This window comes from Pteropus medius, unplaced genomic scaffold (genome assembly GCF_902729225.1).
Source record: "Pteropus medius unplaced genomic scaffold, Ma_sr-lr_union100, whole genome shotgun sequence".
Lineage (NCBI taxonomy): Eukaryota > Metazoa > Chordata > Mammalia > Chiroptera > Pteropodidae > Pteropus > Pteropus medius.
Window position 1 is genome coordinate 1,215,455 of NW_024355109.1, and position 14,741 is coordinate 1,230,195.

General features: G+C 55.1%; 2 protein-coding genes across 3 annotated transcripts in view; both read left to right on the top strand.

Moving 5' to 3' along the window:
* CUNH19orf85 (chromosome unknown C19orf85 homolog) overlaps positions 1 to 3,046 on the top strand; it is a 6,576-nt gene extending 3,530 nt beyond the window's left edge. Inside the window, exons 4-5 of the mRNA XM_039857160.1 lie at positions 321 to 446; positions 2,264 to 3,046. Coding sequence (XP_039713094.1) covers positions 321 to 446; positions 2,264 to 2,695 — 558 coding nt within the window. The 3' untranslated portion in view covers positions 2,696 to 3,046. The remainder of the gene's footprint in view (positions 1 to 320; positions 447 to 2,263) is intronic.
* Positions 3,047 to 4,171: 1,125 nt separating this feature from the next.
* On the top strand, positions 4,172 to 10,855 carry ISOC2 (isochorismatase domain containing 2). 2 transcript variants are annotated; one of them, XR_005651576.1, is made up of 6 exons: positions 4,172 to 4,329; positions 7,831 to 7,968; positions 8,084 to 8,293; positions 8,580 to 8,678; positions 8,785 to 8,902; positions 10,445 to 10,855. XR_005651576.1 is itself a non-coding variant. In XM_039857085.1 (6 exons), exons 2-6 carry the CDS (start codon positions 7,834 to 7,836, stop codon positions 10,523 to 10,525), a joined length of 615 nt encoding a protein of 204 aa, XP_039713019.1. In that variant the 5' UTR covers positions 4,172 to 4,329; positions 7,831 to 7,833; the 3' UTR covers positions 10,526 to 10,855. The 2 variants fall into 2 exon arrangements, 1 of the variants encoding a protein (XP_039713019.1); XM_039857085.1 differs by having other exon boundaries at positions 8,608 to 8,678.
* Positions 10,856 to 14,741: the final 3,886 nt, after the last annotated feature.

The following is a 14,741-nucleotide window of genomic DNA, read 5'->3' on the forward strand; positions in this document are numbered from 1 at the left end:
CTACTGTCCCACAAACCTCAGGGTCCTGCTCCCAGGAGGTAGGGACCAGGAGGGCACGGGAGGGATGCCTGGTCATAATCCCCAGCCCTACCTCCTGCAGCCCAGGTTGTGCCCTACCCTCCAGAGTCCAAGGTCCCTCGCAAAGGCCATCCTTCCTTGTCCCCCTCTCCAGCTCTGAGCCCCCAGCCCTGGCTGCCCTTCTTTTCTCACAGATTTGGAGGGGTGCCTTCTGATCAACAGGAATACTGTGGGAAGTTAGCCTGAGATTACCTGGCCATGCACCCTGGGGCCCCCGCAGTCCCTGGAGTATCTGAGCCCAGCTCCAGGAAGCTGTGTGCCTTTGTAAGCGGGGCGGCTGCCCACATGCGTGCCCTGCATCCCCGGCGGACCCGGCCCCCCAAAAGGAGACCCAACCACAGGAGGTTCCTGTACAACCAGATCTGCAGGTGAGCCGAGGATGGGCTGAGGGGTGTGTGGGGAGGGCCCAGAGCCCTGGGTTTGGACAAGACAAGGCCCAGACAGAACAGAGAGAGGTGGCCCCCAGGATGGGTGCAGCCACACTTAGCATGCACTTAGTGAGCACCTCCTGCATGCCACGCCCAGAGACTCATCAGCAAACATAGCCTCTGAGCTCCCTGTCTTTATGGACTTATGTCTGGTGGGGGAGCCAGCAGGTCAGGGGTGGCCAAAACAAAGAAGTAAATGGTACACATGATGCTACAAGGCGGATGGATGGACCTTGGAAACATGATGCCAAAGGCAAGAAGCCAACATGAAAGGCCGCAGGTGGCGGGTTCCCTGCATGGGAACTGGAACAGGCAAACCTACAGACACAGGAAACAAAACAGTGGATGCCAGGGCCTGGGGGAGGGGGATAGGAGAGATTGTTAATAGCTATGGGGTCTCCTTCTGGGGTGATTAAATGTTCTGGAACTAGACAGGGTGGTGGCTGCAGAACATCATGAATATGGTAAATGCCACTGAACTGCACACTTTAAAATGGTTCATTTTAAGTTATGTGAATTTTACCTCAATTTTTAAAAATGGTATGGTATGTCAGAAGGTGGTGAGTGCTGTGGAGGGCATGCTGGAGGAGAGATGGCATTTTAGGTAAAGTCACTGGGGAAGAAGCACTGAGCACAGCCCTAGGGAGGGAGCAGAGGAGCCTTCAGATGACTGAGGGAAGGGCACTCAGGCACGGAATGGGCTTTTTGGACCCATTCATCTTTCTCCCATGGCACCCCCAAATCTGTCTCCAGACCTCCCCACATTCACACACACACTACAGACCAGCAGTCAGATCCAGTGACAGAGCACTTCCTGCCCCCAAAGGCCCTCACAGCGCCCACCAACCACCATGCTGATTCCTCTCACTGTCCTCTCACTGATTCCTCTCACATCAGGTTAGCCATTCTTTGAATGTTCTCTCAGTGGAGTCCTGGGCTGCTAATTGTGAGTCTTGCAGTCTTTGGTCACATTATACTTGGGCATTACTCTGTTAGAACTGCAGTGATCAAACACCACAGACTGGGCAGCCTGAACAACAGAAATTTACTTTCTCACAATTCTGGAGGCTAGAAGTCCAAGATCAATATGTGCTCACATGGTCCTCCTCCCTCCGTGTCCAAACACCAGTCTTATTGGGGTAGGACCCAACGTTAATGGCATCATTTAAACTTAATCACCTCTTTAAAAACCCTGTTTCCAAATATAATCACATTTTGAGGTCCTGGGAATGTCAGGGGATACAATTCAGCCCATCGCAATTTGTGAGACCCATTCATACTGTTACTGAGGGGAAACCAGTGCAGTCATCCAGATGGGAGTTGCTGGAGATGCCCCCGGGGGCAGATTCAAGAGCTAAGAGGAAGCAAAATGCACAGGGCATCATTGTTACCAATGCACAGCTAACTCATAGCACACTATTGTGTGAAATTATTTTTTAAAGGCATCCTTAAGAAATTTTCCACTTTCGTATGTTGGAATGTGGTCATAATAAATGTAAATGTCAAAGTGTGTGTAGTGCTAGACAAGACGTGCTGCCTTGTGCAGCACACAACCCTCACAGCCAGTCAGAGCTTCCCTATAAATGGAGTCAGAAATACTGCATTGTCAGACCTGAGAAAAATGGACCCAGGGGCAGGAAGATTAGCACAGAGAAGAAAAATGGGGAGGGAGAGAAGGCACAAATCACATCTTAGATGAAAAATGGGAGGAGATCTCTTTGTAGTCATCCAGCTAATGCCTGTCTCTCTGCAAGCAGTTTGCCAAGATTGAGGCTGCCACCCAGCACCTGGCCCTGTCCTTCCTGTCTCCGGAGGTGCCTCCCCAGAGACCGCCGCCCCAAAGACCGTCCCTGCCACCCCCATCCCCCTTCTTGGGGGTGGCCCATGCTGTGTCCCCCGCGGAGGACCCCCATGCTGGCCCCAGCCTGAGCCTTGCTGTCCTAGATGCCTCTACCCTCGACCTCTTTGATAACATTGCACTCACTTTCGAGTGTCCCTCAGTATCACATGACCTGTCCCAGCTGGACCTCAAGCAGGCCCCACATTTCCATGATCCTCTGACCCCACATGCCCTAGGGGGAGGGGACAGATTCTTGGCTCCTGAGGAGGGCTGGGTGGGCAGGTGGGAGATGCCTTGTACCTGCCATTCCCAGGGGATCCCTGAGGAATGGGAGACCAGTTCCTTATGATGCCCAGTCACAAGCCACCCCAGGCCCAGGACAAACCAGAGGCCTCCCTATGACAGCTCTCCAACCCCCTGCCCCAGAGACCCCATCCCTTCCACTCCCTTCCTGGCAACCCCCCGGGGGAAAATGACCCAGACTCCCACCTCAGCCCAGAGCCTCACCTCTGCCTCTATCAGGGGCCCCTTGCTCTCTCCTTCCCCACTTTCTCCCTTCTGTCCTCCCAGCCATTCCCCTGGCATCCCCGCTCTAGCCCCGTCTCACCCTGGCTCATCGCTGCCTTATGTCTGGTCGGTCTCATCTCATTTATTCACAATGTACTGAGCACCTACTATGTGCTGAGGACTCAGCAGTGAATAAAACAGATAAGATCCCTGCCTTTGTGGAGTCCGCACGGGAGGAGGGCAGTTCAGGGGACTGACAATGAGTACATTCATACACTTTTAAAATGCAAGTTAAATTTCCAGTTTCAGATTGGAATTACCACTGTGAAGAAAATAAAACAGCAACCTGACCAAGTAGCTATTTGACACTGGTGGTCAAGGAAGGCCTTGAATGACAAGAAGGAGCCTGCCATGTAAAGGCCCTGAGATGCATTCTCCACACCCACCGCACGGCCCCGCCCAGGCCCGCCACTCACGCCCTCTACGGCTCCCCATTGGTCGGACGCTTTGCCTTCCCACCCCACCCCCCCTGAAGGCCAATCATATTCTCAGGCGGAGCAGTAGCGCTTGCGGATTGGTTGAGTAGGGTCGGGGCAGAGCTGGGCCACTGCAGATTAGGCAACTCGGCCAGGGTGGGCGGGCCATGTGTCACCACCCTGCCAAACGGTCAGCGGGCCTTGGAACCCAGCAGGCGGACCTGAAGGAGCAGCGTGGCTGGAGTAGAGCGAGCAGGGGGAGAGTGTTGAGAGGTGACGGTGGAGAGGTCAACAAAGGCAGACAATGAACTGGGAGTTTAGATGGAAAGTTCTCTCCATCTCTTTCTCTCAACCCCATTTCCAGGCACAAAGTGTAAATACTAGAAACACCACCCCTGGGAGGCAGGCGCTGCAAGATGGGGAAATAGGCTGCATGAACAGGCTGAGCGGCCGTAGGGGTTGGGGTCACCTAGGCTCCGGGCTTCATTGGCCTTTAACCGTGAAAGTGGCTGGGACTCTCCGTTTCTGTCTCCAGATAGAAGGCCCAGGGTTCGAATCCCCGGCTCATTCCTGCCCTGGGCGCAGCCCTTCCCTCCCTTGGCCTCGACAGCCGGGTCTGTAACCCACGGCGGGTCGTCGCCACTCTACCCAATTAGAGCTGCATTCTCCACACCCACCGCACGGCCCCGCCCAGGCCCGCCACTCACGCCCTCTACGGCTCCCCATTGGTCGGACGCTTTGCCTTCCCACCCCACCCCCCCTGAAGGCCAATCATATTCTCAGGCGGAGCAGTAGCGCTTGCGGATTGGTTGAGTAGGGTCGGGGCAGAGCTGGGCCACTGCAGATTAGGCAACTCGGCCAGGGTGGGCGGGCCATGTGTCACCACCCTGCCAAACGGTCAGCGGGCCTTGGAACCCAGCAGGCGGACCTGAAGAGGCGAGTGACCCCAGGACTCACCTGCTGAGGGGAGGAGGCTGAACTCGAACCCAGCGTCTTCCGGGTAAGTTCCCATCTCCTCGGCGCTGGTGGGACCGGCCTTCCCGCCTTTCAGGTGGCGAAGCTGAGACTCTGCCAGGACGTCCTGTGCCGATGTCACACAGCCAGGGCGAGGACTCCTGCCCGGGCCCTACAAAACTGGCTGGCCAAGGACTGGAACCCTCTGCGGGTTATTCACGCCCTCCCTTTGTCCCGGGCCAAGTTTCGTATTGTCCTCGTGGGGTGGGTGGGTTTAACCTCCATTTCTCCGAGGAGGAAACTGAGGCTCTTGACAGAGTGTGAAACTTGCCCAAGGTCACACAAGCCAGGAAGTCCGGACTGCAAGGCTGGGTCCGCAGAGGCCACGAGGGGATCTAAGCAGCCCCGCCCGCCCCCAGGTTGCCGCCCACCTCAGGCCACCCTTCCTCCTCCGGCCCAGGGCTCCCCCAACCCAGAGCTCCGTTCTGGACCCACTCATCTTTCCCTTGCGGCATACTCAGTTCTATCTCCAGACCTCCTCACAGTCACACACACACTACCCACCCCAGTTTTTCATCTTATGCCAAAAACCAGTTCCTCTGTCCAGTTCCCCAATTAGTCCCTGGGATTTGCCACACACAGACCAGAAAGCTGGGGGTCTTCTTTCTTCATCCTTCCTCCAAAGCCAGTCCCACACACCCACTGATTCTCTCTGTCCTGCCTCCCTCCTCTCTGCCCCTGCTGCCTGAACTGTACCCTGGGCCTCGCCCTTGGCCCACTGGACATCAGCCCCAGCTTTCTGCCTGATCTCTGCCTCCAATCCAGTGCCACAGCAGCCAGAGAGGCCTCCTCTTTTATTTTATACTTTGAAAACTTTTAATGGAAGAATATCACATATGCAGGAAAACATAGAAGTCACAGATTCACAGATCAAGTAACTTCACCAAGTGAATGCTCTGGTATAGACAGCATCCAAATCCAGAACATCCTCTACACCCTAGAAGTCCCCCATACCCCTTTGTCATTGTCCATGAAGGATAACCATTATCATAACTTTAACGTCACAGATGGGTTTGGCTGGGTTCTCATCTTATGTGAATCTTACCATACTATATTTGTCCCTGACTGCACAACCTATTAAACACTCAGTTCAAAGGGAACAGAGTAGAACACAGTGAAAATCAGATCTCCTTCACATTCTGTTGTCCTTCAGTGACCTATTCCCCTTCCTGAAGTCCCTGCTCCTTACTGCCTGCCAGAGTGCAGATATAGATTGTCATACACTTTTCCCATCCTTTTTGGGGGCCACAAATGGAAACATTGCTATACACGCTATTCTGCCATTTTTTATATATATATTAACATTAACATCTTTTGGCCACCTTTGCATATAATTACTTTAAAAGCTTGTAATTATTCCTGGCTGCAAAGAATTTTATAGCATAGATACACCGTAGCTCATGAAACAGTACCCTAACTTCGAATGTGTAGGTGGACTTCTACTGGCTTGTTCTGCAGGAGTCCGGTAGTGAATAAGCTGTTTCATTTCACAAGCAAGTCTGCAGGATACTTAGGAGCAAGTTTTCTGGGTCAGAAGGCTCGTGTATCTGTTATTTTAACAAATGTGGCCACATGGCTCTACCATGTAGGAACTATCCATAGGCCTCCTACCAGCCTGAAGGAAGTTTCTGGCTGCTACAGACCTTGTTGTAGGTTTTTGGACATTTCGTCCTGACCTGGCCCTGTCCCTCCTGCCTCCAGAAGAGTGAACACCATGAGTAGGAGTGAGAAGAGCACTCCAGGGGGGAGGGAACAGCATGGGGCCAAGGCCCTGAGGTCCCCAGTCTCTTGCCGGAGGGGTTACATCTTAGTCCTGAGGACAGAGAGGAGAGTTGCTGAGATAGGGGAGTAAGAGTCAACTCTGTGTTTTCAAAAAGATTGTTTCCCCTCTCTCTTCACTGCCTCTGGGAGAACTGCTGACCCTGCCAAGACAGATGGATTCCCTGTTAACTCCAGCTCGGGTCACAGCTGTAGTTAAGCAACCAGTTAATTCAGTGTGGTTTTGTTTTAGAGGGCATTTCCATCCCATTATTTTTGAGATAAAATTCGCATAGCATAAAATTCTCCATTTCAACCATCCACTGGTTTTTAAATTCCAGATATGTCACACACAGAACATTTTCATTGGTAGATGTGTTCCATAGAAAGAATAATTATTAACACCTGCATGTACGAACCACCCCACTTGACAGCTTCACCCGAGGGTCAGTTGTGGTAGCCTCCTGCCCTTCACTGGGTCTCCCATTTCCCAAGTAAATTAAGGGATAAATGGGTGAACCCGCAGAGGGGGAGGAAGCTGCAAACAAAATCTCAGATGGAAACCCCTAGGTGTGCAGCAACTCAGGGACCCAGGAACACTACTGGGACATGCTGAGATTCCAGGGGCCAGGGTTCCAGATGCTCTCACAGGGAGGCAGGCAGGCCTCCAGTTCTTGCAAGACCTTGGTGAAGCCAAGGGTGAAGCCCTTCTAGGTCTCAGCACCTCCTCTGGGGAAGGGCTGCTGGGCTGCTGTCTCCACCAGCTCACGCTTTCTCCCCCCACCCCCCTTTTTAAAAACTTATTGTACAATACACATAACATAAAATTTACCATTTTAAAGTACACAGTTAAGTGGCATTTATGTACCTTCAGGATGCTGTGTGACATTTCCATCCTCCCAAATGCAAATTCTGCCCATTAGGCAGTCACCCCTCAATCCTGCCCTGTTCCCAGCCCCTGACCCCCACCAATCTGCTTCCTCTCTCTATAGATTTGACCATGGCGGACATTGTGTACACATGGATTCCTACACATGTGGCCTATAGTGACTGGCCTCATTAAGCATTGGGCTAAGGTTCATCCATGATATAGCATGTGTCAGCATGTCCTTCCTTTTACAGCTGAATAATGCTGCACTGTTCAGCACAGCAGCCTTTCTGAGCCCCGGAAGGCAGTTCGACTGGCTGCTTCACACCTGGGTAAACTGAGCTTCAGAGGCCAAGTGGAAGCTGCTCCCCCCAGGCCATGAGAGGGATACAACTGGAGAGGATGTGGCTTTTTTTCTCAGGAATCACATCCCGCTCCTTGGGTTACCCACAGTGGGCCCCTGGTCAGGTCACATCACTGCTAAGGCCTCAGTTTCCCCCAGGGGCAGGGTGAGGGTCACAGTTGGAGCCTGAGATGCGAGACAGTCTTTAAGGACTTGGAAGATATCCCCATGCACTGTGCTGTCTCAGGAAGGAGGGGGCTTCCCAGGGCTCCGGGGAGCGAGGCTGAGACTTGGGGTAGGCAGGATAAGAGGGGGCTTCCCAGAAAGTGACCTCCCGGCTGAATAGGACACATTAAAAAAGTGTTCTGGGCCTGGGAACAGTCGATGCAAAGCCTGCAGGTGAGAAGAAGAGAGTGAGAAGGGCCCTCAAGGTTTAAGTGCATGGACCCTGGATGTGCAGAGAAGGCACACATAGTCCCTGCCTGACCCCACCCCTTGGCCCCTCTGCCTACCCTCAGGACATGGCAGCTGTGAGGCCCTGCCTGGGCCGAGTCCTCCCAGGATCGTCCATACTATTTCTGTGTGACATGCAGGAGAAGTTCCGCCATATCATGTACTTCCCCCAGATTGTCTCTGTGGCCGCCCGAATGCTCAAGGTACAGGTCCTTCCTCCCTCAGACCCAGGGTGCAGCCCCTCCTCCCTCAGTCCAGGGGTGCAGGCCCCCAGCTCCTCCCTTGGGCTCAGGCTTTTGTTGCCCCTCCCCGGCACAGGTGGCCCAGCTGCTGGAGGTGCCAGCCATGCTGACAGAGCAGTACCCACAAGGCCTGGGCCCCACAGTGCCTGAGCTGGGGGCCGAGGGCCTGCAGCCACTGCCCAAGACCTGCTTCAGCATGGTGCCAGTGGTGCAGCAGGAGCTGGACGCACGGCCCCAGCTGCGCTCTGTACTCCTCTGTGGCATAGAGACACAGGCCTGCATCCTGGTGAGACCCTGACTGACCCCTGGGATCCCCCACCCCCGACCCCCCATCCTAAAAGGATGTTTCTTCCCAACTCAGAACCCTCTATCCCCTGGTAGGACCCCCTTCCTGACCCATTACCACCTCCTGACCTAGGACTTAATCCTCACTCAGGACAACACTCTACCTGGGGTACCTACCCTGCCCTGGGATCCAGTCGTAACCTGGGGTCTCCCACCCTGGTCCAAGCCTCCCTCATCCCCATCCCTGCTCCCCGGTCACTAACCCAGGACCCCTGTTCTTGTCTGAGGTTGGCCCTGACCTCTCTCTGCTCCTAGCACACGGCCCTGGACCTCCTGGACCGAGGCCTGCAGGTCCATGTGGTGGTGGACGCCTGCACCTCCCGCAGGTGAGAGGGTCCCATGAGGGGTGGGTGCATGTAGGGTGTAGACAAGACACCCAAGAAGAATAAGGAGGTGGATGTCTGGGCTGCATGCTGACACCCTCCCCTGCAGCCAGGTGGACCGGCTGGTGGCACTGGCCCGGCTGAGGCAGAGTGGCGCCTTCCTCTCCACCAGTGAAGGGCTCATTCTCCAGCTAGTGGGTGACGCCTCCCACCCCCAGTTCAAAGAGGTAACTGGGCCCCAACCCCCCACCTCTCATGCACCCACCAGTCTTTGCATAGTAGTCCGGGATCATATACATCCGGGAACACTAAAGGCTGCTGCCTCCTGGTGGGGGGGGGGCGTGTCTCAATTCTCTCCATAAATCAATGAGAGCAGAAGCTGATGGCTTGCAGTGAGGACTGGAGAGAGAAAGTGGGGAGTGGCTTGCATCAGGTGGTCTGGGAGAAGGTGATTTTGGAGTGACATGAAGACAGGAGCGAACCAGGCAGATACAGGAAAGAACCATCCAGCAGACGCCATGTAGATGGGGGCCAGCCCTCTCCCCCGTCTCTGGCACTCAGGCTCAGCCTTTCACCACACAGCCCAGTGGCCTTCCTAGTACCCAGGTCTGACCAGGTAGTCACCACTGCTCCACACTCTTTGTCTACAGGATAACAGGACATTCTAGAACTTGACATTCCTGGCCCTCTGATCTCTGCCCCTTCCCCTCCTCTTAGTTCAGTTCTGTTGATCTTTTATCGAGCACCTACTATGTGCCAGCCACTGTGACAAGTCTAGGGGCAACAGCAAAAGCCAGTTCGTATTCCATACACTTTGTAGTCTGGAGCTGGGAAGGGACTATACTGAATGTGTGAGAAATTAGCAACAGGGGTCTCTCTCACAGGGGGTGGGAAGCAGAGCCCAGAAAGGGGAGGAGCAGCCAGTCATGCAGAAAGTTTTTCTGGCTAAGGGACCACCTGGGGCCAAGTCCTGGAGGTGAGATTGAACTTGCCTTATTCCAGGAGCTGTAACAAGGCACAGTGAGTGAGTGTGGAGGAGGGGAGGCTGGGAGGAACTTGACCATGTCTTCATGGAAGATTAGAGATTTTAGTAAGCGGCAGCCATGGGGGCATGCACAGGGTAGCTGGCCATGTCAGATCTGCATTTTGGTACTGGGTGGCCAGTAGATATGGGTGGGGATCAGGACTGAGGGAGGCTAGAGTGGTGGCAGTGGGGATGCAGGTTTGACTTATTTGTATTGTTTAATTAATGGAGGTAATGATGGGGTTTGCTGACACGTGCAGTGGGGGACTTTGGAAGAAGGCAGCCCACAGAAGGCTTCTAGGTTGTCAGCTTGAGCAGCTGTGCTCATGTTGTATACTGCTTGCAACAAAACAGCGAGTTTCAGGGGTCAAGTTGTGATGGACATGTAAGAGGCAGTGGATAAATGAGTATGGAGTTGAGGGGAAAGACATGGGTTAGATTTGGGGTTTGGGGGATGGGAGAGGTGAGATGACTTAGGAAGAAGCAGGTGTAGACAAGAAGCCCCAAGACAAAGTCAATAGTGGCGCAAGCCAGCTAAGCAGACCAAGATAGCAGGTGATCAGGAGCTAACCTAGATGGGTATAGTGAAAGGGAGGCCCCAAGAAAAGTTCAGAGTAGAGGGAGTGGTTGGTTTGGCCATTTGCTGCCAGGAAGGCAAGGGAGATGAAAGTGGAGAACTGTCCCTGGGATCTGCCATGGAGATGGGGACCCTGTACTGTTCCTGACCCCAGTCTTCCGGCTACAGATTCAGAAGATCATCAAGGAGCCTGTTCCAGACAGCGGACTGCTTGGCCTCTTCCAAGGCCAGAACCCTCTCTTCCACTGAACTCCCACCTTGCCTTGAGGGGATAGCTCCCTCCTGTCACCTGGACCTTGGTAGAAGCGCTTTCCCCCCATCCTTGAATCCCAAGAGTGGTGCAGTCCACCGGGAGTACTGCCCCTTGAGTGGGAAGGCAGGTGCTGCCTTGCCATTGGGCGGCAGTTCCAGGAAATGCAAATGAGCTTCTGGCAGCTGGATGGCTATTGGTGGAGCTGCGCTGGAGGTGGGGCTCTACCCCCAGCCACTTCAAGGAGCGGGAAAGGGAGGGGGCGGAGTGTCACAGACTGTGTGGGACCCGGACTCGCAGAATAAACATTGAGGTGGCTGTGGACCGAACCATTCTTGGGTTTGAGGGGTATTCCGGGGGCTGAGGGCTGGGGGAGGGGAGGAAGCGGGGTCCCCAGCAGGTGGGGAGGGGGAAGTGCCTCTTCTCAGCTCCAAGCCGGCTCGAGGCAAAGGCGAGGGCTGGCCGTGTCACATCTGCACGGAAAAGAGCTGCCGGCCGGGTTCCCCAGCACGCGCCCCCCACCAGCGCGCGCACGCCTAGCCCGGCCAGCTGCAGACACGAGCTAGCTCTGCCTCCCCCAGCTGGCCCCCCGCGCCGCTGCTACCCCAGACTCCCCAAGGGTCCCGCATCCGGAAAGTGAGGTGAGCGCGACCGCACTCTGTGCGGAGGGGGAAACTGAGGCGCTTGGAACATGGGAATGGGAGGAAGGAAGAGACAGGCATTCAGATGAACAGATGAACGGATGGGAAGGACAGACAGCTTCATCTGAGTGGGCCCTGCGTCCCCGAAGACGCAGGAGTCAGGGGATCCACAAGAGGCTCCCAGAATTCTGCAGCCCCTTTGGAAATCTGGAAGTGGGGACTCTACGGAACGCCCCTCCCACCAGTCAAGGCCCCTCAGCCCCTTGATTCATAGTCCTTGTTCCCTACCCCCCTCAACCTCGGGAGCCTAAGAAGGCAACCTCTGAGTCCCCCAGGGACTCAGGCCTCAGAGTTCTAAACCAGCCCGCCTCCAGTGAGGAATTAGAGACCCCCAAACCTGAAAAACAGACCCCTCTCAGAAAACCAGTCCCCAGAAACCGGTGTCAGAGTGCCCAGCACCCTCTCTCCCAAGGGACTTAGGAGTCCCAGCCTCCCCTCTCCTCCAGGACCCCCTGGGACCGGCGTCATGCCCCGGCCCCCTGCTTTCGGATCAGGTGTCCCCCTCCTCACCCCCCAGCCTGAAGCTTCGCGTCTCCGAGGCCGCGCTCGCGTCACCATGGCAACAGGAGTCTATTTTGCGCTGGGAACACACAGCTCCCGCCGCAGCGGCCCCCCACCCCCACCCCGCCCCTCCAACCTGGGGCCAAGAGAGAGTGGGGGGACCTGGAGGGAGAGCGGGGTTCCAGAGTGAAGGGAGAGACACAAATTCTCAGAGGGTCAGAGATCTGTAGACAGCAAATCCGGGAAAAAGACACAGAGAAAGAGACATGGAGTCAGAGAGGTAGAGAGTTGGGATGTGGAGCCGGGGAAACAGGATGCAAAAGACAGAGACGCGGTGGGGGCAGCGGGGAGGAGGAAAATGCTGGCATACAGGAAATTGAGACTCAGAGAAGGGGACAACGAGAGACGGAGACGTGGGACAGAGACTCAGAGACGCGATGAGATGCGTAGAGACACCGGCTGAGAGAGAACAAAACCCAGGACAGATTCCGTTAGAGGATAGAGACCCGCCTCTGGCCGAGGGAGGGGGTGATGGGAGGCGGGTCCAAGAGGAGGGCTGGACCGGGAGACATCAGTGACTGGAAGGTCTAGGGACCTGGGTGGGGGGCGCAGGGATCGAGTCCCACGGGCCTCCGGAAGTTCGTCCCCGAGAGAGTCCACCTCTCTCGTTCTGTCTCTGCCTTCCTGGCGGCGAGCTGGGGGTGGGGCCAACGCTATATCCTCCACCCTGCCACCCCCAAGCCGGACTCCTCCGTTTCTCCCTCCACCTTCCCTCATCTGTAGGTCCACTTCCTCTTGCCCGCTTTCCACATCTCTACCCCAAACCAACACTCAACCTGCAATATTCCTGGGAGTTCCTCCCTTTGCACTCGGACCTCGTGCGCCCCGTCCCCACCTCTCCTTTCCTACCCACCGCGCAACCCTCTCCAGCCCCCAGCTCCTGGCATCAGGGCTTCTGATTCTCTTTCTGGGTCTGTACTCCTTTGGGGGTCTCTGTCCCCCTCTCTGGGCCTCTGCCCCTCTCCCAAGACTCCCTTTTCCTGTCCCCTCCCCTGGTCGTGCTCCAGGCTTCTCTGGAGTCAACTCTCCTGGCCCCACCCAGCCTACCGAACCCTAGCCCCCATCCAGCTGGCTGGCTCAGGAGAGAGAGGAGGCGGGGTTGGCTGAGTTGAGACCAAGTGCTGTGCAGGGTGGCAGGTGTGTGTGTTGGGGGAAGGGTTCTCCAGGAACTCAGGGACTGAGTGGGGCCTGCTCCACAGCCCCTCCTCCAGCTGGCTCCCCTGATCTCTGTCCCTACATCCGTGTCTCTCAGGTCCCGGGCTGAGGTGGGATGCAGGGTGTAGGGAGTGAGGAGACTGGTGTTGAAGGGGCCTTCCTCTCTAGCTGTGAAGAAGCAAAGTGCCTCATTTGGGAGGGGATGTGGGGGGTTAGGGGTGGTGCTGTGTGTGTGGTGCGGAGTCACATGCCTGCTTCTACAATCACCACTGCTGGGTGAGGGTATGTTTGCACACATGTGTACACCGACAAGGTTGCATGACTGGGGGCTGTGATGTGTGTAGTTGCGTGTCCATGTGTAGCTGGCTTAGGCAGGTTGCTAGCCATGTTCTTGAGCTGTGTGTGGTCCCAATGTGTCACAATATCTAAAATTGTGTCTGAGTCTTGTGTGCTTTAGGATGAAACACACAGACATGCCTGGCTGTGTGTCCACGTGGAGCTGTGCATTTCTGAGGGGGAGAGAAGCTTCCAAGTGTACCACCAGGACAACACTGGGTGTCCTTGAATGTTGTGTCTGAGACACTGGGTGGGTGTCCTGTGCTCTGTGTCACTGTGTGTAAAAGTTCCGTTGTATATCTATGCATAGTTTTGTGTGAGCTAAGGGAGGAACTTGTTCCTCTGTATCCTTGCATCTGAACAGGCCACTGTATCCCTAGGTGTGTGTCCCCTCCCCACCTGTAAGTGCTGCCCTGCATTAGGAGGTGTGCGGTAAGGTCAGGAAGCTGTATTGCTAGAGGAGCTGTGCATGTGCCTGTGTGTGTGTTTTTTGTGTTTTGTGTCTGGGCGCATTGCTAGGTTTAAGGAGATTCGTGCCACTGTTCCCTGCCCCCCAGAGTTGCCAATGGCCTGGAATTGTTGCTTCATGGGTATGTGCACTGTGTGCTGTTGGAGGAGACAATGGGAGTGTCAGCAAAGGAAGAATTTGTGTTCATGGGCCCAGTGGAGACCTGGCCCAGAATAGGGACTGAATGACATACTGCTAGCCCTTAAGGCAGCCTTTATGCAGATGAGGCAAAGGCGCCCCCTGACCCAAAGCAACTCTCCAGTGTCTGTGGTTTGGCAGGCAAATGACACCCTTGTGTGAGTCTAAAAAGGATGCCCCTTCCCACAGATAGATGTAGCCCCAGAGACACACCTTGGGGAGGAGAGCCCTGCTGGATTCCAGCCAGATCCCCTTGTGCAGTGTATAAGCTGCCCAACCACACATAACTCCATGAATGAAAGAATCTATATCGCCATCCACATCACTGTGTGCATGTGTCACTGTTGGAAGGGGTGGGTCTGATGCATGCCAATCATTTCCCTGTGGTGGATAATGTCATCCATGTTCTATGGGTGGTGGTACCCTGAGGCCCACGTTCAAAGCCCCGGTCCACTGGTTGGCCACTGTGGAGCTCAGGCAAATGAAGAGATTTCTTGGAACCTTGGTGTTCTCATTTGAAGTGTGTATGAGGGGGAGGGGGGCAGGGGGCTGGAAATTCCTTGATTACTACACCTAAATAAGGAACAGCATTTGCAGGGACTGAGGACCATATGGGTTTAAGTCAGAAGTTCTCAATGGGAGCAACAGTGCCCCTCTAGGGGGAAATTTGGCAATGCCTGGAGGTATCTTATGCTATCACCGCATGGGAAAATGTGAATGCTCCTGGCATGTAACCGATGCTGCCAAATACCAGTCTCCAGAAGTCAGTACTGTAGAGGTTGAGAACCATGCGCTACCTCTTCTCACCTGCCTGGT